This window comes from Grammomys surdaster, unplaced genomic scaffold (assembly GCF_004785775.1).
Source record: "Grammomys surdaster isolate TR1022 unplaced genomic scaffold, NIH_TR_1.0 150, whole genome shotgun sequence".
NCBI classification, from domain to species: domain Eukaryota; kingdom Metazoa; phylum Chordata; class Mammalia; order Rodentia; family Muridae; genus Grammomys; species Grammomys surdaster.
In genome coordinates, this window is record NW_021604608.1 from 19,528,548 (window position 1) to 19,548,983 (window position 20,436).

The 20,436-nt window shown below is 41.5% G+C and overlaps 1 protein-coding gene across 1 annotated transcript in view; it reads left to right on the forward strand.

Moving 5' to 3' along the window:
* The first annotated feature begins 769 nt into the window (after positions 1 to 769).
* Ube2k (ubiquitin conjugating enzyme E2 K) overlaps positions 770 to 20,436 on the forward strand; it is a 53,011-nt gene continuing 33,344 nt past the window's right edge. Inside the window, exon 1 of the mRNA XM_028765230.1 lies at positions 770 to 1,012. Coding sequence (XP_028621063.1) covers positions 950 to 1,012 — 63 coding nt within the window. The 5' untranslated portion in view covers positions 770 to 949. The remainder of the gene's footprint in view (positions 1,013 to 20,436) is intronic.

The following is a 20,436-nucleotide window of genomic DNA, read 5'->3' on the forward strand; positions in this document are numbered from 1 at the left end:
CTTGCTAGGAATGCACATTCTTAGGCCTATCCACACTCTAGGGATAGGTCCTAGCAATCTAACCAGCTCTCCAGGGATTCCGAGGCACGTTCAAATTTGAAAAACATGTTAGCTCTACAGTTCAGCACTGATTATCTAAACAGGTCAAACACTTAACTTCTGGCTTTTAAACCCATCACAGGCCTCTCCCTGGCAACACCTGTATCAATTACAACTCGTGGGATGCAACCATTACACAACCTTAAAAATCTGTAATACCTGAGATGACCGAATAATAGTTGCGTTATCATGGTTCCAGAACAAAAGCTACGGCAGTGGATCTCCCGGGGGTTTACCAACGGACTCTGGGCAGGACCCAGTTCCTGCATAGCTTTTTCCTGGGCTAGACACAGGGAGGCACCTCTAGCCCGTGGGTTCTGGGTCTGGCCGAGTTAGAGCGGGGCTCAGCCCGGCTGGGGCCGGAGGAACCCGCCAGGCGGGGCTCCCACCTCGGGTCCAAGGCTAGGGACTGGAGGCCTCACCGTAAAGGAGGCAGAGGGACAGGGGAGGACCCGGCAGGCCCAGACCCAGCGGACCGACACAGAAGCCGCACCCTCCTGGCCCCAGCCGCCGGCAGGGCGGAGCCACGCGGCCGAAGCCCCGGCTGAGACGCGCGGCGCGGCGCGGCGCGGGCTCGCTGCTGAGACGTATGGGGCTACCACTGGAGCGGCTGCGCCGCCCGCCCGGGTCAGCGTGGTGCGCATGCGCGGACCCGGCGCCATTTTGGTGGCCGGGCGCGGAGGTGATTCTACACTGAGGGGGAACGCGACGGCAAGGGTGGCAGTGGCAGCGTTCGTGTGCTCGGGTCTGAATCACTGAGGGAGGAGGCGGTGGAGGAAGAGGTGGCAGCGGTGGCGGTGGTCGTAGCGGTGGCGGAGGCGGCGGGTACGAATCAGCTGCGGGCAGAGACATGGCCAACATCGCGGTGCAGCGAATCAAGCGGGAGTTCAAGGAGGTGCTGAAGAGCGAGGAGGTCAGGAATGAGCTACCGGACACCCCATCTCAGCCCAGGGCGGCGGGGCCCTTCCTTCCGCGACCCCGGGGGCCCCCGCTGGCCTCGCTGCGGCCGCCTCTCTGCCTATGGGGAAGCGGCGGTCTCCCCTCCTCCTCCCGCCGCCTTTCCCTCCCCTCCCCGGGCCCTGGGATAGGCGGTCTCGCGGGCGGCCGGCCGGCCGGCCTGGGGAGGAACAGGGTTTGGGGGGCAGATGCCGAAGCACTGGTCGGGGGCACGTGAGCTCTAGAGAGAGCCCCGAGGCGGCGGCGGCAACATCTGGAAGTGTGACTCTGCGGTGGGGAAGGAGCAGGCCGAGAAAACCCGGGAAGTGGGTTGGGGGAAGGGGAAAGGTAGTAACTAGATCCCCGGCAGCAGCGCAGCTCCCAGGCCCACGCTTTTAGGGGTACTCTGGATATTGCCTGCCAGGCCTTTGCCGTCTTTTCCTTGGGGAAGCAGCCTCCACAGTCTTTAGGTACGGACGAGAGGAAGAGTTTAAGTTACTCCCTTACAGCATAGTGTTGGGGGAACCTATGGAGACATAATGGGCAGTCTCGTGTTGGGAAGGGATGTTGGAACAATTTTCACTACGGATAGAAAATTAATTTCCAAATGAGATAATTCTCTCTTTTCTACGTACCCAACCGGTAACTAGGCCTCATCGTTGACATTTAAAGCTTTTTTTTTTTTTTTTTTTTTTTTGGTCTGGTGAGAGGCAAGTTGTTTGTTAATGAAATGATTTGAAGTAAGATGAATAGTGGAGTGTTTGGGTAGCTTATTTCCAAATACTGTTTACCCATATCATCTCCTAGGGCAATGCCTCTGTGACTAGTGTTGTACTGTGAACCGTCATTGTGATGTCCCTCATAGTTAACTTGAGTCTTACTTTTAAAAACAGGCCTATTAAAACAAGGGATTTCATCACATACATTGTTGTAGCTCATGATTGACTTAGGTTTATTTTTCTGACACAAAATATTATAGCAGGAAATAGCATATTAAGAAAAATAAAACTCATACTACCTGTAAGTCCTGCAGATTTTAAGTACATTAATGATCGCAAAATTTATGTGAAATAATTGAGAGTGATTTAATAATTGTTCCTGACTGTGAAAGTAACAGAACAACTTTTTAGACCTAAATGGACCAAAATGCCAGCTTTTCTATGATGGGACTTAACAACAAAATTCTCAAAGTCATGATTTTTTTTTTCAAGGCTCGCAGGTTTTTCTTTTATGCTTGCTTGGTGCTTTGATAATGTCAACAATGATTTTATTAGGCATTTTAGTCATATGAGGACTTGTTATCATCAGTCTTGCAGCTTTCCAGCTTTGTTTATGCCCCCAGCTTGCAGATAATTACCCATCTTTCCAAGTGGCCTCGTAGAAAGTCACTGAAAATTGAAGTGACAGAATTAGCAGATTTAGTGATCATACTAAGAAGTAAGTAGTGATCCGTCTTACATAGCGTGAACTCTGAGCTCTGTATTCATTTGCCAAAACTCTGAATAGAAGGATGACTTTGTATTTTTCATGGAACAATACAGAAACAGTGTGAATGACTGTATTCACATATTTTTAACGGTGATTTAAACTTTTTCTTTAATAAGCAAACTTAGTTTGGGAGTGTGTGTGTGTGCCTATATACATATATATATTTATACATACATATATGTGTGTGTATATATATACATATATATTTTCAGTCTCAATGAAAGTTAACAGCTAATCTTGTTAGCACCTAAAACATGTATTCTATAATAAGGTTGTCTTTAGACTGCTTTCTTTTATTTAAAAGTGTCAAGTTACTGCCCTGAAAATCGATATATTCTCTTTGCTTTGTATGGTGTGACTTTCCATCATGGTATTTGGTATTTAAGTTGAAGATGATCAGCATTTGTATGGCTGGATAGCTCTAGTAGTGCATATTATTACTATTCTACTGTTTAACTGACTAGTTGAGGAGACGGCTCCATGGGTAAAGACGGCTTGCCTGATGACCCACAGGGTTGGGTTTTTCCTTTGACCTCTACACCCATACAGGCAAATAAAAAAAAAGCTCATCCTCATGTACAAGATGAAAAAAAAATTGTTAATAGTTCTCAGGAAGAAAATAAGAAATGTGAATACACGTTTTTCACATTTAAAAACCTAGCAGGGAACACATTTCAAGGAAGGAAGTTGCAAAGACTATTTTATTTTCCAAAATAAAATAGATCAGATAAAATTTAATATTGTGAAAAGCCACAACCAACAGCTTTATCCTCACCAATATTTTATTTCATTGACATTTTAGTAAATCCAGTTCCATAGATAGGTTGTGTTGGTTAATTTTCACCTCAGTGTAGGACCCCACAGTGCAGTCTGTATATTTCCTTTTTAAGTGCGTAAATATGAGCTGTTGAATAGTTGTCAAGTAATCATTCCACCATGTCACTTTATGTAAATCTCCAATGTACAAGGTTTATTCCGTATGGTGGATCTGATGACTTTTTTTTTTTTTTTAAGTGCCTTTGTAAAGATAGCTGACTTGTCCAAACATGCATTTGATCCCAGCACTGGGGAAGCAGAGCCAGGCAGATCTCTGAGTTCCATCCAGTATGGCTAGGGATACAAAGAGATTATGCCTCAAAAAACAGAAATAGCTGGGGGGTGGGGTAGTGGATACCTTTAGGGGGAAGAGGCAGGGGGAGTTCCTCTGATGTACAGGGGGAGTTCTGGGATGACCAGGGCTGATAACACAGGGAAACTCTGTCTCAAAAAAAAAAAACCAAAGCCATCCATCCAAAGATAGCTTGCGTTCATTGAATTCTGATTATAAGAGGTTGACTTTATTTAAACCCTTAACATACAAACCCTTAACATACAAACTCTTAACATAAATATGAAAGATGAATAGCCAGATATTGTGAAGAGGCAGTCACATTTGTGTCAGAAGGGGAGCTGTATTTGCCAGTACAGGTGAAAGGATTTATGGGAAATTGGTAAAACTGGTCAAGTTGTGTGACTGGGCATGGGGTACAGACCTCCCATGGATTTTGAGTCATCTGACTGTCACAAAAGGCAGTGTCTATTATTCATAAAGTACTATTTGGAGATTGGTCTTTTGTTTGTTAGATACTCTAAAATATGACTGAATTTTAAGGAGTGGTTCAGATGTGCCCAGAATAGAAAATGTATCTAAAATACATAATAGTTTTTGAGTCATGTTATATAAGTGAAGTTCTGACTGTGAGGATCAACAGATTAGGCCATAATTTATTGTATTTGTGGTGTTATTGCTACCAATGATTACTGCTGCCATTTACAGAATAGCTCTTCTATTACTGTTGATAGGTCATTGCTAATTCTATTTTGTTATGATTTGTTTGGGTTTCTTTTTGAGACAGGATTTCTTTGTAGCGTTGGTTGTCCTGGAACTCACTTTGTGGACCAGGCTGGTGTCGAATTCACAGAGATCCCGGGTGCCTCTACCTCTTTTGCTAGGAGTCAAGGCGAGCACCACCACTCTTGAGTACTGCCTATCTGCTTAAGGTCTTTGCATTAGTTCTCTTACTTTTCACATGAGAAAATTGAGGTTCAGAGAAGTTAAACTATTTGTCCTGTAAACATGGCTTAAGAATTTGGATTTACTTATGCTAATATGTACTACACTATCATGGCTCAGTAAGGCTAGGTATACTTTTCTTTTTAAAAAGAATTATTTATTTATGTATATGAGTACACTGTAGCTGTCTTCAAACACATGAGGAGAGGGCATCAGATCCCATTATAGATGGTTGTGAGCCACCATGTGGTTGCTGGGAATTGAACTCGGGACCTCTGGAAGAGCAGTCAGTGCTCTTAACCACTGAGCCAACTCTCCAGCCTGGCTCGGCATACTTTTAATTATTAAAATTGGACCTATATTTCTATTACTTGTAATACTTTGTATTACTTGTTAAAGAGAGGCTTTGATCTCTGGCAGATGTTTGCTTTGTGAAGTGTATTTTTATTTTCTGTGAACATACTGAGCATACTAGTCTCAACTCCTCTAAGACAACATTATTAGAATGGTAGAGTAGTAAATAGAGGGGCAGGTAACAGTGAGCAGTGCTAGGTCAGGACTGAGTACAGTTCAGGTAGTGGTAGAGCTTCCCCAACATCTGTAAGACTGCAGCTTCTATTGCTTGGCGCAAGAAATTGAGTGTGGTGGATGGGTGTTTGGAGGGTATGCGAATGGAAGAGCTTCTTGGGCTGGAGTTAAAAGGAAAGTTGAGAAGGACTTCAGCTTTTGTTAGGACAGACAAGTGAGAGAGACAGGGTCAGGGAAGACATTGTTTTTTCTGTTTAGGACAGAAAGGTCTATAGCTCTTCCATATTCAGCATAGTTGTTAAGTTATATTGTTTTTCTTTGGGGGAAGAGCATCTTTTTTCATATCAAAGTAAAATATATATGCAGTATGACCAGCACTGAAATCAAGAAGCAGAATATTAACAGTGCCATAGGAACCCTACCTCTAGTTATTTTTCTCATTTTGTCTTTAAAAGTCTCAGAAGGGGTCTCACTATGTATGTAGCCCACGTTGACTTGGAATGTGCTATGTAGACCTGATGGGGTTTGTTGTTGTTTTGTGACAGGGTCTCTGTATTTAGTCTCGGCTGTCTATGTAGACCAGGGTGACAGATTCAGACTCACAGATTCTCTTGCCTCTTCTTCCCAAGTGCTGAGGATTAAAGGTCTGCACTTACTTGTGTCCTGCCTTACTTGTTGGTTTTGAACTTACTGCTTGCTTAGTGCTGGGATAAAAGGCATGTGTCACTATGCCTGACCTTTTCTGAGTTCGTAGAGCAGATTAATATGTTTGAATAGAAGAGTAGACATGAGTATATACTCTGATTCAAGTTTGAAGGTTTACAAAAAATGCCCTTAAAATTTTTAAATTTTCTGTCTGTGTATAGGTCAGAGGATAACTTTCGAGAAATGATTCTCTCCACTGTAGGCTCCAGAAATCATGAGGCTCGCAGACCAATTTACCTGCCAAGCTATTCCAGAGGGCTCTTGAAATCTTTTGTTTAAAATCAAGAACAAAAACCTGCGGTCAGGCTTGGCCGCTCCTTTAATCGTAGTTCTCGCCATGCTGTCAGGCAGGATGATGGTAAGTTAGAGGGTTAGAGGCTGCATGGTGTAGATACCAGATTCCAGGAGAGTCAGGACTGCATAGAGAGACCCTGTCTCAAAAAAACAAATTCCTGCCTGGTCTTGGTGGTGGCATATGCCTTTGATCCCAGCACTGAGGTGACAGAAGATCTCTGAGTTCAAGGCTAGCCCGGTCCACAGAGAGAGTTGCAGGACAGCCAGGACTACACAGAGAAACCCTCTAAAAAAACCAGAAAACCAGCCAACAAACCAACCAAATCTCCAGATATGGTGACAAGCCTGTAACTCCAGCATTTGGAATTGGAGAAAGGAGGATTAGAGTTAGGGCCAGTCTGAGTTATATTAGACCCTGCCTTAAACAGTCAAAACAGCAATACCCTAAATAAACTCCAAACCCCCACTATACTTAATAGTGTCTTAGAAATCGTTAAAAAATTTTTTTTTAAGTCCAAAGCTACCATAAGTAATTCCTTACCTGTAAGACTGAAATTTGAGACCCAAAGAGTTTGGTTGTTGGTTTTTGACACAGAGCTAGTTAATGGTGAACTTAAACATTTTGTCAACTCCAAACACAGTATGTAAACATTTCACAGGAATATTCTTTTTATAATAATAGGTTCAATATTAAAAACAGTGTGAAGAGTAACAGATTAGTATTAGGTATTTATTGCTTTTTTTTTGGGGGGGGGTGGTTTCGAGACAGGGTTTCCCTGTGTAGTCCTGGCTGTTCTGGAACTCACTCTGTAGCCCAGGCTGGAACTCAGAAATCCACCTGCCTCTGCCTCCCAAGTGCTGGGATTAAAGGCGTGCGCCACCACCGTCCAGCATTACTGCTTCTTTATGTAAGAATTTAAACCTTATGTAAGAATTTAACACCCCCCCCCAAAAAAAAAGAATGTAAACTTGCCAGGAAGCATAGATACTTGATTCTTGAATTGTGACATAGTAAGTTTAGTAATTAAGAGTGTGGGCTTTATAATTAGATTTTATGTCCTGCTTTTTCTACTGAGGTTTTTAACATTGATTCTAGCTCCATTTTTTTTTTTTTTTTTTTGAGACAAGGTCTCACCTAGGAGGAGACAGTTACCACAGTGAGAGGACAGACAGCCTCAGGTGTTGGTCTCTGCCGTTCCATCTTGTTTGAAACAGGGTGTCTTTTTTGTTCTTCCTTGTAGTGAAGGCTAGCTGGCTCAGAGGTTTTTGGGGGATTCTTATGTCTGCCTCCCAGCTCACCATAAGGACACTGGGGTTACTGCATTTTACATAGGCTTTGGAGATTGGAACTCAGGTGCTGATGTTTGTGTTTTACTCACAGCTTATTTCCTTAGCTCCTTCATGACTGCACATATTGAGTTCCTAATCTTTTAAATTAAGAGCTTTGTTGTCATGTGAGAACATCTGCGGCAGATGGCCAAACAGAATAATGCATAAAGGATATATGGGCCTTAAGGTGTTATTTTTTATTTTAATTTATTTTTATTTTTTTTTTTGTCTTTGAGACGGTTTCTCTGTAGCCCTGTCTAACCTGGTGCTCACTCTGTAGACAAGAGATCTGTCTGCAGAGGCCTCCCAAGTGCTGGGATTAAAGGCTGGTGCCTCCACTGCCCGGCAGTGTTAATCTCTTTTAGGAGAGTTTTTAAATTCAGGAAAACTGTGAGAAAATGTTCTCCATTCCCTACACCTCTTCTTCTCTCCTTTCCCCTCCTTTCTCCCCGCTTCTTGTCTGCTTTTTTTTGTTTGTTTGTTGTTGTTGTTGTTTTTGGAGATTACTTTTGACTAAGACTTCTTTATATACATTTGATAGTTCCTATTATGTGGATTTTTAAATGTATTTACTCTTTAAAACTATGATAAAATGCACATAACAAAGTTTATCATCTGGGGCATGTACACGTCTCTGAGTTTGATCCTGGTACTACCCTCCAGACCTGATAGAGCACTAAATAAAGTTTGCTGGCTTAATCACTTTTGTATGTATACTTAAATGGTGTTAGGTATATTTACATTGTTGGATAATCATTTCTACCATTTTTTCCAGAACTTTTCTTATTCTATAAAACTGGAAAAAAAAATCTGTACTCAGTAATCTACTCTTACCCCATTCCTGACAGTCACCAATTTCTGTTTTATGAATTTGACTACTCTTACTATATGTAACTGGTGCTTTGTAACTGACTTTATTTCACTTAGCTATATCCCGTCTTTGCATTATAGATCTTGGGCTAAGGAGATGGCTCAGTGGGCACAGTGCTGGCTGCTCAAGTGTGGCGAGTTGAGTTCTGGTCCCGAGCACTCACGTAAAAGTCAGGTACAGTGGAATGCCTCTGTAACCCCAGCACTGGGGACAGAGATGCAGAGACAGGCAGAATACCTATGGCTTGTTGATTACTTAGTTCAGTTGAAATTGTAAGCTCCAGGTTCACTGAGAGACCCTGGCTCAAAAAAACAAGATGGAGTGTGGCAGACAGGAAGGCTCAGCAGATAAAGGCACTTACTACCAATCCTGACCACTAATCCCCAGGATCCTCATATGCGGAAGAGAATTGACTCCTGCAGGTTGTTTTCTGACCCCTATACGATTGTACCATGGCATATGTGCATGCATCCCTCCTCTAGAAAATAAATAAATAAATAAATAAATAAATAAGTGGAAATCTGTAGAAGCATACACCTGATTATCAACTGCTAGTTGCATGTATATTACACAAACAGTTAAAAATAGGTGCTAGTGTTATGTATGGCTCTGCTGTTAAGAGTAGGTACAGCTTTTGCAGAGGACTCAGGATTGGTTCTAGTGCTCACTCTGAGCTCCTCCTAACCACCTGTAACTCCAGCTCTAGGCTATCCACGCCCTCTTCTGGCTACACCGGCCACTTCACTCACATGGGCTCCTCGGACACACACCTGTCTATATGAGTAAAAATTTAAAAAAGGCCAGGCGTGGTGGGGGATGCCTTTAACCCCAGCTTTTGAGAGACAGCTTTGTGGATTTCTGTCAGTTCAAGTCTAGCCTGGTCTACATAGAAAGTTCCAGACCAGCTGGGTCTTTGTCTCAAAAATACATGAAATATAAAAATAAACTATCATTTTTCCTTTAATTTCTCTGCTGCCTATTTCATAGTCATAACCTTCATACTGTTTTAGCCTATCTTTCCTGTCTTATTTATTGTCAAGGCTCAGATTTATACTTTTATTCCTGTATAAGTTTAAGACTTTGTATTTCAGAGGTTGAGTAATACTGAGCTGCTTGCTGTTTAGTTGAGCTGTAGGACCAAGCCCTTAGGTCCATTCTTTGTTAGTGTGTTTGTACGCCACGGCAGATTGTGGTTGTGGAACGACTTTCGTGAGTCAGTTCTCTACTTTCACCGTATGGCTTATCCACTGAGCTATCTCAGTAGCCCTTTCCCGTATTTAAAAATGAATTTAGTCTGGAGGGGGGAGGGTTGATGATCAAAGGACAACTTGCAGGAGTTGGATCTCTGTTTCAACAGGATTGAGTTTGTTCAATTTGCTAGTTGCTTTACCTAGAGATCCATCTTACTGCCCCAGTCCTTTCCGTTTGTTTTTGTGGAGACACATTTCTGGCTGCCTGGAATTCTATGTAGACCAGAGTGGTTTAGAAGTCATAGAGATCCTCCCTGCCTCTGCCTCCTGAGAGCTGGGATTACAGGTGTGTGCCACCACATTGTTCCAGTCCTTTTTTTACTTCCCTAGGCCAAGTTTGGGAGCACATGCATATCTCTTGGGTGCATATCTCAGCACCCAAGAAGTTGGGATAAGCAAGAAGAAATCGTCAGAACTAGATTAGGATCTACCAGGACGGGGAAATTAAATTCTGTTTCAAAAAAAGAAAGAAATGAAATTTATTTATCCTAAAACATTACCTCCTTCCTTTAAAAAAAAAAAAAGATAGAGTCTCATGTAGACTATGCTGACTTTGAACTTAATGTATAGCCAAGGCTGGTATTGAATCTTGGAACATCCAGCCTCTGTTTTGAAGTGCTATGCTTATAGGTCAAGTAGATTACCATGCATGGCTGAGATGCCAGTTAAGTTTTTCTTGAACCTTTAGTTTTCTCTGTTCTCTAGTGTCATTGTCATACTTCATTAGTACGTTCTATATTATTAATTGTACTTATGTCTGTCTGTTTTTGATAGACTTCTAGAAAACCCCTTAAATTCTTAGAATCCCTTTTTCTTAAGCATCTTGCAGGGTTTCTGGAATGTAATAGCTTAATATTTTTAAAGTGTTATCACTTCTAAATCTTTGGGTACAGTTTGCTTTTGTGCCCTCCCATCCCTTTATATAGCTGAGGCAGTCTTTTGTATCCTGGGCTGTCTTCACACTTGAAATGTAATTGAGGGTGACCTTGAACTTTTGATCTTTGTCTCAAGTGTTATACTGTTGTTCAGAGTTGTACAGAGTACAGTTATACAATACCACATTCTGTTTATGGGATACAGATACTGAACCTGTAGGATTTTGTCATGCTATGCAAGTGTTCTACCAGGTGAGGTACATCCTAACCCTACTGGGATTTTTTTTTTTTTTTTTTTTTTTTTTGAGACAGGGTTTCTCTGTGTAGCCCTGACTGTTCTGGACTTCATTATGTAGACCAGACTGGCCTCGAACTCAGATCTGCCTGCCTCTGCCTCCTGAGTGCTAAGATTAAAGGGGTTTACCCCCACTAAAGTAGATCTTTTAAGGAAAACGTGTATGTGTGCATGCATGTGTATGCCTGAGCAGGCCAGAAGAATACATCAGGCCCACTGGAGCTGGAGTTAAGGATGGTTGTGAACCACCACATGGGTACTGAGAATGGGACGCAGGTTCTTGGCAAAAATCATCACTGAGCCATCTCTTCAGTCCCTAGGACTAAAAAAAGAGTAGAACAGTTTCTCCATCTAGTTATTTCTAGTTTATTACTGATATTCATGGGCAAGAATTTTGATTCAGTATACTGATTTCTCATTAAGTTTTTGGATGTAGTTTAAGTGTTTTTATAAGTAGTTGTCTTATAAATAATTTTATTTATTCTTTCAAACGAAAAAGTACTTAAAAATTAGCCTTAGCCTCTCGAATGCTGAGATTACAGGTTTATGCCATGTGTGGTTTCTAAATTAACCTAAGTGCTCCCCAAGACATCTCTGCCTCCATGCAAACCAAGTGCCTTATATCTACCTGGCATGTTATTTCATATTCAGTTATATCCACAGACTTAGATGGTTAGGACTGGACTGTCAGATCTCCTACCCACCCAGGATATTATGTAGCTCTGGCTGGCCTGGAACTCACTGTATAGGACAAGTCTTGAACTGGACTTTTGGATTAAAGGTGTGTGCCACCGTGTCCAGCTGTCAGGCCTTTTTTTCCTTAATGTCTCTGGATTTGATCATACTTTTTGTCCTAAGATGTTTACTTTGTGAGTTGCTGCATGATCCTTTGTGTGCTGTCTTAAAGCTGGGCATGTGCCAGCTGTGATGGTGTTAAGTCTTTAGTCCCAGTACTCAGGAGGCAGAAGCAGGCGATCCTGAATAGATCTCTGGTCTACAGAGAGTTCCAGGACAGCCAGGGTCACACAGAGAGACCCTGTCTTGAAAACAAAACAAACAAACACCCCTCCACCCCCATGGAGATACATCCTTGAGGGTGGAGACTCAATTTCTTGGTAGTTCATTCTCCATTGCTAAGCACATCGTTTTCCTGAAGAAATTTAAGAATTTTGGGGAGCTTACCCCAACCATTATGAAAATAATACATTTTGCTCTGCTTCTGAGGCTAGGAAAAGTATTTGCTGTTGAAGATGGTCTCCAGGTCAAGTTGCATATCTATAGGCTACTAATTTAGTTATATCCTCTATTTAGAAAATTAAATACCTGCATCAAAAACTAGGAAACAAGATAGTCAAAGGGGAATTATTTTGGCTTTATTTTGTTGTTTTCACCTTTGAAGGTCTCAGGGGGCCCCTAAATAGTATGTATGACATCATCTGTGTCCCTATGGGATTCTTTTGTTTGTTTAACTTTTTTCATTTATTCGCCTGCTTAGGTGATTAATAAAATAGACATCGTCACTGCTTTACTGAGTAAATTTTGGCTTGCCAAGGCAGTGAGAAACTGAACAGCTAATTTTAAGTGTGTGTATAGCATAAGGGAAGCTGTAAGGTTGAGTAATTTCTTTTATCCCCAGCAAGAGAGTTCTTCCAGAAGAAATCGTATACTTTGAGGGTGAATTTGAATAAACTTAGTTATATGTTAGGAAGATGAGCTATATATGTATAGAAAGCTGATAATCATAACAACTAAAGATGGAAAAATTACTCTTCCATTTCCCTTTTTCTTTTCTCTCTAATCCTTTTTCTTTTGAGACAGGATCTCATATGTATCCCTGGCTGGTCTGGATCTTGTTATGTATTAGCCTGTATACAGAGATCTCCCTGCCTCTACGTCCAGTGCTGAGATTAAAAGCATCAGCTCACCTTGCCCAGCTTAATTACGTTTTCTAAAATCAGTTTTTGTAAATATAAAAGTTACAGGTTTGCTTTATATAGACAGTAGTAGAGCCTATCTGAAATCCCCCACCCCGCCCCAGAGGTAGGTACCTTTATCTCTCATTCACTTGTGTTTTGGGATAAGGTCCTACATCTGGGCCAGCCTTGACTTCACTGTGTAGCCGAGGGTACCTTGAAATTCCCCCTCCACCTTGCAAAAGGCTGTGCACCACGGTCCCCCCCCCCTTTTTTTTTTTTAATTTAAAGACAAGGTTTCCATTAATAGCAGTGGCTCTCCTGGAAGTAGCTCTGTAGAAAAGGCTGGCCTGGAAGTCAGAGATCAGTCTGCCTCTTGTCTCTATTTCTGGGATTAGAGGTGTGTGTCACTACATCTGGCCTGTTTTTCTTTTTTAATGGTTTGATACATTATCAGTAGTAGACATTGGTAGTCTCACTATATAACCCTTGGACTTGAAACTGTTTTACTCAAAGTAAGAATGAGTTCTGTTTAAAAAACTAAAACATTATAGCTAGAAGTTTGTGGATGAAAGATGAACTTGGAAAGGGTGGCAGGATACAGACGACAGAAGCTTTTAAAAGAGAAATTTGAGTTTTAAGTGACTGGAAACCATTGGAGGGTTTAAGGGAAAAACAAAAGTTTGTGTGGTTTTCTGTGTGTGTGTCTCCACTTTATTTTGTTGTTACCTCATAACTATAATTTCGCTACTATGAATCTAATATTCAACCCCAACCCAAGATAGTGATCAGTAGTTTAGACAGGTAGGAGATGTTTGAAGAAGGTGTTCAGATAGCTTTTGAGTAATAGTAGATTACAAATCTTTTAAATTTGTGAGATAGGGTCCAGCTATGTCTCTGGTCTCAAGCTGCTTGCTCCAAACTGGCCTTAGGCTGGACCTTTCTATCTCAGTCTCCCTAGTACTGAGATTACAGAAAGATAGCGCCATGCCCAGCTAATAGACTACTTCTCTTGTTGAATTTATAGTCCTTAAGGATGGACTTCTTGTTTTTAAATTCTCAAAATGACTGTCCAGACCACACGTCTGAGTAGCCTCAGGGAAGGACATGGGACAGCTGAACTCGCCTCCTTTAAGCAGCTTTCTCAGAGGTCCTTTTCAATCATTTCTGATTCTACTTGTAAAAATTGTATTACTGAATTAAGGAAGATTAAGAGATGTAACTTAGGACTGATGAGATGTTTCATCATGCAAAGAAAGGTTCTTGGTGCCAAGCCTAATGACCTGTGTTTGAGCCCTGGAACTCACACCATGGAGGGGACCACCTACTACAAATTGTCTTGTCTCCACATGCCCTCTACAACATGCACAGATGAGAAACACGTTGCTCTCCATTTAAAGCCATTGTTTTCATTGGTAAAAAAGAAAAGAGGAAGTTGTTTCTTGAATCAGGTCTTTTTGTGTAGGTCAGGCTGGCCTTGAATTCCAGATCTTTCTACCTGTCTCAGGTGTTAACAACATAGATTTATAGTGTTGAGAAAGGAAATTTGCTAGCTTGCTATGGGGAAAGGGTAGGAAAACCCCCAGAAAGATCGTTTGGGAAAGTGTCTAGGTCACTTGGAGAAGAGCTGATAGTACGATGGGTTAGAGTGGAGTAGGATGCTGAAGAGCGGGGATATGAAGTCTTGGGATATGTTGAAAAGATAGAAGCAACACAATTAACGAATTAGAGAACACCTGCAGCTGTTTTTCTGGTCATTAGTGGTGATGCTTGTTCCTGAGATGGGAGAAATGGAGAAGAGGAAGAATTTTGCTATGTCCTATTTAGGCTTATGTTGATGGAAATAGCAAGCAATCAGTTGAGTTATGAGTTTGGAGGTGAGATCTGGAGAGAGATTTGACATAGGTAAGCTAAGCAGATGATATGTGTAAAGTCTCAACTGAGTAATTTAGGGGGAAATTGCCTAAAGTCAAGGTTTTAGGATAAAGTCCTGGTTCATGGTTTCAGCCCTTTGCACATATTGAAATTGAAATAGGAAAACTAATAGATGACAGAATGAGCTAATGCACGCTATCACTAAAGCCAAGAGAAGAATGCTAGCTGCTGAAAGGAAAATGATCATTGACTTTTCAACATAATGACCATTGGTGTCCTTGCCAGAGTTTCTATGGGAGTGGTGAAAATAGAAGTCTCCTTGGAGTGGGTCACTGAAAGATGGGCTGAGAAAGTGGTATGAGCAGTTTTGCTTAGCAGGAGAATGGAGAGGATAGGCTGGGGAAGTGATTCTCCAGGGACCTTTGAAAAGAACCCTGGCAGAGGATAGAGGGACTCTATGTTGGTGGGTAGGAGAATCTGACTATGCTAGAGAGTGATCAGATTTTTTTTTTTTTCAACAAGATTGCTTAGGGAAGTTGCAAAGTCCTTGAAAAAGAACAGGGGTAGGGTGGTATAGCACAGTGTGAAGAATGATCTTTAATAGGAACAGAGAGAGACACATAGGACAGTGTTAAGTTTCCATTGGGATTTGTGGTCTGTACTTTACAGAACAATTAACAGTGGTTGTGTTTCCTCTAGTAATGGTGGCTTGGGGCAAGAGGAAAGATTTCATTTTTAGTTAATTGGAAAATGAGTTTAACTAACTTGGGGGCTATCAGTGAGTACTATGAAAAAGAAAATATCAGAGTTGTCAAGAGTATTTTGTAAGAGTGTTAATAAGTGCTCCTGGAATCTGAACTGAGGAGGGAAATGAGTCTTTTAGGAGTGATTCAGGTGTTGATGTGGGTGGAGCCAGTTGTTGGGTTTGCAGTGCTAAAGAACTTAGTTCAAGCTGAGTGGGGATCTGGGAACAGTGACATAATTTGGGGAAGGGTATAATTTTTGTTGACAGAGATTAAGGAAGTTTATCATAAGAATGAGGGCTTGTATTTTATTAATATTTGTTGGAAGCACAGTTCTGTCTACTTGCTTTTTGTGAGAATTTTAAAAATGTACAAAGATGATGCCTGAGGGCCTGACTCAGTGGTAGGAGCACTGTTACTCTTGTAGAGGGCCTGGGCTTGATTCCTAGCACCTATCCATAACTCCAGTTTCCAAGGATTAATGCCCTCTTCTGGTCTCTGCCGGCCCAAGGTATGTACATGATGCACATATATCCAAGTAAGCAAAACAATCATATACATAAAATCAGTTAAAAAACTTAGGTACAAAAGATGATGAAAATAAGTATATACAGTTTTTCATCTATTAGAGCAGTGGTTCTCAACCTTCCTAATGCTGTAACTTTTACTAATGTTACAATTCCTCATGTTATGGTGACTCCAACCATAAAACTATTTCGTAACTGAATTTTTCTATTTTTATGAATTGTTATGTAAATATCTGATACATAGGATATCTGATATGTGTGTGACCCCTGTCAAAGTGACCCTAACCCCAACCCGTCAACCCAGAGGTTCAGAACTGCTTTATTAGATTGTTCCTGATGCCAGTATCACTCTTATTGTTAGTCCTGGTGATTTTCTCAATTCGAACTCAAATTTATTGAGCTAGAATTCTGGTATGATGAAAATTGCATCAGGTATGTTGGTATATAAATCAAATCTTGTTTACTGGGATGCAGAGGCATGAGGATCACTAGTTAAAGGCTAACTCTCTCACACAGTGGTTCTGGGGGTGGGGGGGGGGAGTCAGCTCAGTTTGCCCAATCACATGTTAGACTGTGCCTTCAATTTCTAGGATGCGGGGAAGGGCTTTCCATTATCAACCAGGATAGTTTCTCTAGTACTAACAAATGTCTCCCTTCCCTTTTTTATTTCTCTTGGTCAGTTTGTACCGTCATAATCAAACTACACTCTACTGGGGACTCAATTTATTTCTTAAAAGTCTGAGAAAAAGATGCCAGAACAGTCAGGCTATGGTAAGGGCCCTTTTGGCCTGTAGATTTGTTGCCTTTTGGAGATAGGGAGGAAGCTCTTGGTTTCTCTTACAAACGTAATCCCCAGTAGTGCCAAAGGCAAAAATGGAATCATGTGCTGATTATTCTATACTTGCTTCTTTTTTTTTCTTTAAGTTAATAGTTTACCTTTAAGGATTGTCTTAGTCAGTGTTTTATTGCTGTGAAGAGACACTAGGGCCACAGCAACTATTATAAAGGAAAGCATTTAATTGGAGCTGGCTTACAGTTCAGAGGTTTAGTTCATTCTCATCATGGTGGCATGCAGGCAGACATGGCTTTGGGGAGGCAGCTGACAGTTGTGTATCAGAATTGGCAGGCAGCAGGAAGAGAGTGACACTGGGCCTTCCTTGAGCTTTTTGAAACTCCAAAGCTCATCCCTAGTGACACTGTTTCCAACAAGGCCTCTCCTACTCCAACAGGGCCACACCGTCTAATTTCTGTCAAGTATCGCTTCTTCCTAATGACCAGATATATGAGCCTACAGGGTCCATTTTTATTCACATAACTACAGGGATATTGCAAATTAGTGGACATAGATCTAGTTTAAGAAAAATAGCTATGGGACTGGAGAGACAGAGAAGAGGTTAAGAGTACTTGTTGCTCTTGTCGAAGACCTGGGTATAGGCCTTAGCACCCACATGGTTGGTCACAAATATTAGTAACTCAGGTTTCTGGGGGATCCAATGCCCTCTTCTGACCTCTTTGGGCATTAGGCATGCACATGGTGCATAGACATACATGTTGGCAAAACACTCATACATAAAATAAATCTTTTTTTTTTTTTTGGTTTTTTCGAGACAGGGTTTCTCTGTGTAGCCCTGGCTGTCCTGGAACTCACTCTGTAGACCAGGCTGGCCTCGAACTCTCGAACTCAGAGATCCACCTGCCTCTGCCTCCCAAGTGCTGGGATTAAAGGCGTGCGCCACCACCGCCCGGCTACATAAAATAAATCTTAAAAAAAAAGAAAAATAACTATGTAAGTGGCATTCTCCTATTGAATTATCATAATTAATTTCAGGTTTTCAACTTTTCTATTTAGACCTTATCACCCAAGACTGTGTTACAACATTTCTCTTGAGTGGGCCTTGTTTAGGGCAGAATACTGGATTTATTTCAGTAGCCCATCTTTCTTTTCTCCTACTGGAGTTCCTTCTCTTATATGTTATTTTGAGGACCAGTTTCAGAAAATTCAGGAACTTGCAAGGGATTCTTAGTCGCTTGTATTTGTGCTCTCTTGCACACCTCCAGCATGCATCCGTCATTCCAGAGTTGTACATTGGTCTGAATTCCTACAGAGAGAGCATCATGAGAGTCTGCTTTGTGATTCGTCATCCCCCTTCTCTGCCCCTCTGGCAGTTTGTTCTTTGACTTGAGTTGTTGATTTTTAGTTAGTTCAGCTTGCTGTGGTTGTTTTTTTCTCCTTTTGCTCCTTGTCCTCTTTGTCGTCTTTGTAGTGCTGTTGAATGAACAGAGGGTTTTTGTATGTATTATATAGATCCCACACCCTCATTCCTAGTATGAGTGATGGCTTTCACACATTTTATATGTTGAAACAGAAATGAGAAGATTCAGTGTGTGCGTGTCTGTGTGTGTACAAATGGAACACAGAGAACAATTTTAGGTATCCTTCAGGTTTTTATTTAATTTTACTTTTTGAGACAAGGTCTATATCAAAACTTAGCAAATGGCCTAGGCTGGATGGCGTGTGAACTTTACGGATCTACTGGTATCTGCCTCCCCAGTGCTGGGGTTATAATGGGAGTGTAAGACTCTTTGCCTGCATGTTATATGTGCACCTGTTCCTCTGGAACTAGAGTTACAGATGGTCGTGAAACCACCCTATGGGTGATAGGAATTCCCTTGCAAGAGTGGTGTCTTAAACCTCTGTGCCATCTTGCTGGACCCTTCCCCTTTTTTGTTTTTATTTTTGAGACAGGGTCTTACTATGTAGCCCTGGCTGGCCTTGAAATCATAGAGTTCTGCCTGCCTCTGCCTCCCAAGTGCTGGGATTAAAGGTCTGTGCCACCCCATCCATCCATCCAGTACTACTTTAGTTGTTTTTTTTTTTTTTATAGCTTTTAAATTTATTTTTTAAAGATTGTATGTGTATAGGTGTTTTATCTGCATGCATGTTTGTATACCATGTGGATGCCTGGTGTTCTTAGATGCCTTGGGACTGGAGTTACAGACAGATAGGAGCTGTCTTGTGGATGATAGGCGTTGAACCCAGGTCCTGTGGAGGAGGTGCTCACTCCAGATCCTAACATACTACTTTTAATACAGTATTATCTTTGCCAGCCTATTGGTATTGCTTTGCTTCGCTTTGAGATGGGGTCTTAAGATTATCTTCTTCAACTTCCTTAAGTGCTAAGGCTGGCTGGAACTCAGATTCACCTGCCTTCGCCTCCTGAGTGTTGGGATTAAAGTCTACTGGTTCTTGTGTTTGTTTGAGACAAGGTTTCTTTATGTAGTCCTAGTTGTCCTGGAACTCACTCTGTAGACCAAGTTGGCTTCTAACTCACAGAAATCGCCTGCCTCTAGTTCCGAGTGCTGGGATTATAGGTGTGCATCACCACTGCCTGCCTATTCTCATGGTTTCTTATACATTTGAAAGTTATGTATTTAGTTGTTCTGTGTCTTTATACTAACAGAACTAGTAATAATGCCTTGCAAATAGTTTTAGTAAATATTCACAATATCATTCAGTTCAGGGGGCTTACCTAGCATGCAGGAAGATGAGGGTTCAATCTACAGCATCATATAAATTGGTCATGGCAAATGCCTGTAATCCCAGCACTCGTGTGAGGTTGGTTAGGGATTGGAGAGGAGGATTAAAAATTCAGAATCATTCTTGACTGAATATCTACTTTGAAGCCAGCCTTGGGATACATAAAAGAAAATTTGTAACTTCTTTTTGCACTTCAGGTTTTTGAAGTATGATAACTAAAATGAAGGTTAATAATTTTAGCGTCACACATTGTTACTGTAACTGGAGAGGCTATTATTTTCAGGTTCTCTAGCTAGAATAGTATTACCTGTCCAATAATGCATTGGCCATTAGCCACATTTCACTTTTTCTGTCATGTTTTCTAAGCATGCCTTTGGCTTTTCTTTGGGGGGGGGGGGGAGGTCGAAAAACAATGCTTCCAAAGAATTGTTGTTTCCTGAACTCCAGCACCATATGGGTCCCCAGATCCGTGCCTTTCACTTTGTCCTTTGAGTAGCACTGATTTGCAGTTTACTCTTTTTGTGTGGCCTGAATGTGCTTTGTAGACCAGGCTGCTTTTGCCTCTATAGTGCTAGGATTAAAGGTTTTGTGACCCACACTAGGGTTACGGTTTGTTCATAATAATGGTTGTAAATGTTTGCTTGGTCTCACTTTCCTATTTTGTCTCAGTTTCTTAGTTTTCATGTCAACTGTTGTTGGGGAACATTAAAGGGCCCATGCTGTTTAGGCCTGTAGGTGTAGCTCTGGTATCATGCTCCAGGCACCTGGGCTTGATCTTCACCCTCCACCCCCTAATGTTCAGATAAAAATCTTGGCTTATTTCTTAAGTCACTGAATAATAGGTTAGAGGTAAATAATGTATATTAAATGTTCGGGAAAATAATGGTGAATGAAAAATAGAGGACTGTGTCTTCTGGCTATAAGGTGTGGTTGAGGGAGAGTACAAAGGGTCTGGACTGTACATAGCCATGAAAGGAGGAGGGGTGAGGAGTGAGAGAGAAAGAGGAAAAGGGACGGTGATGTGGGGATGATGGCAGGCAATCAGAAAAAGAGATCAGGAGATTGAGGCAAAATGGCTTACTTACACGTAAGTAGAAGCTCAGCCCCTTAGAGGGAG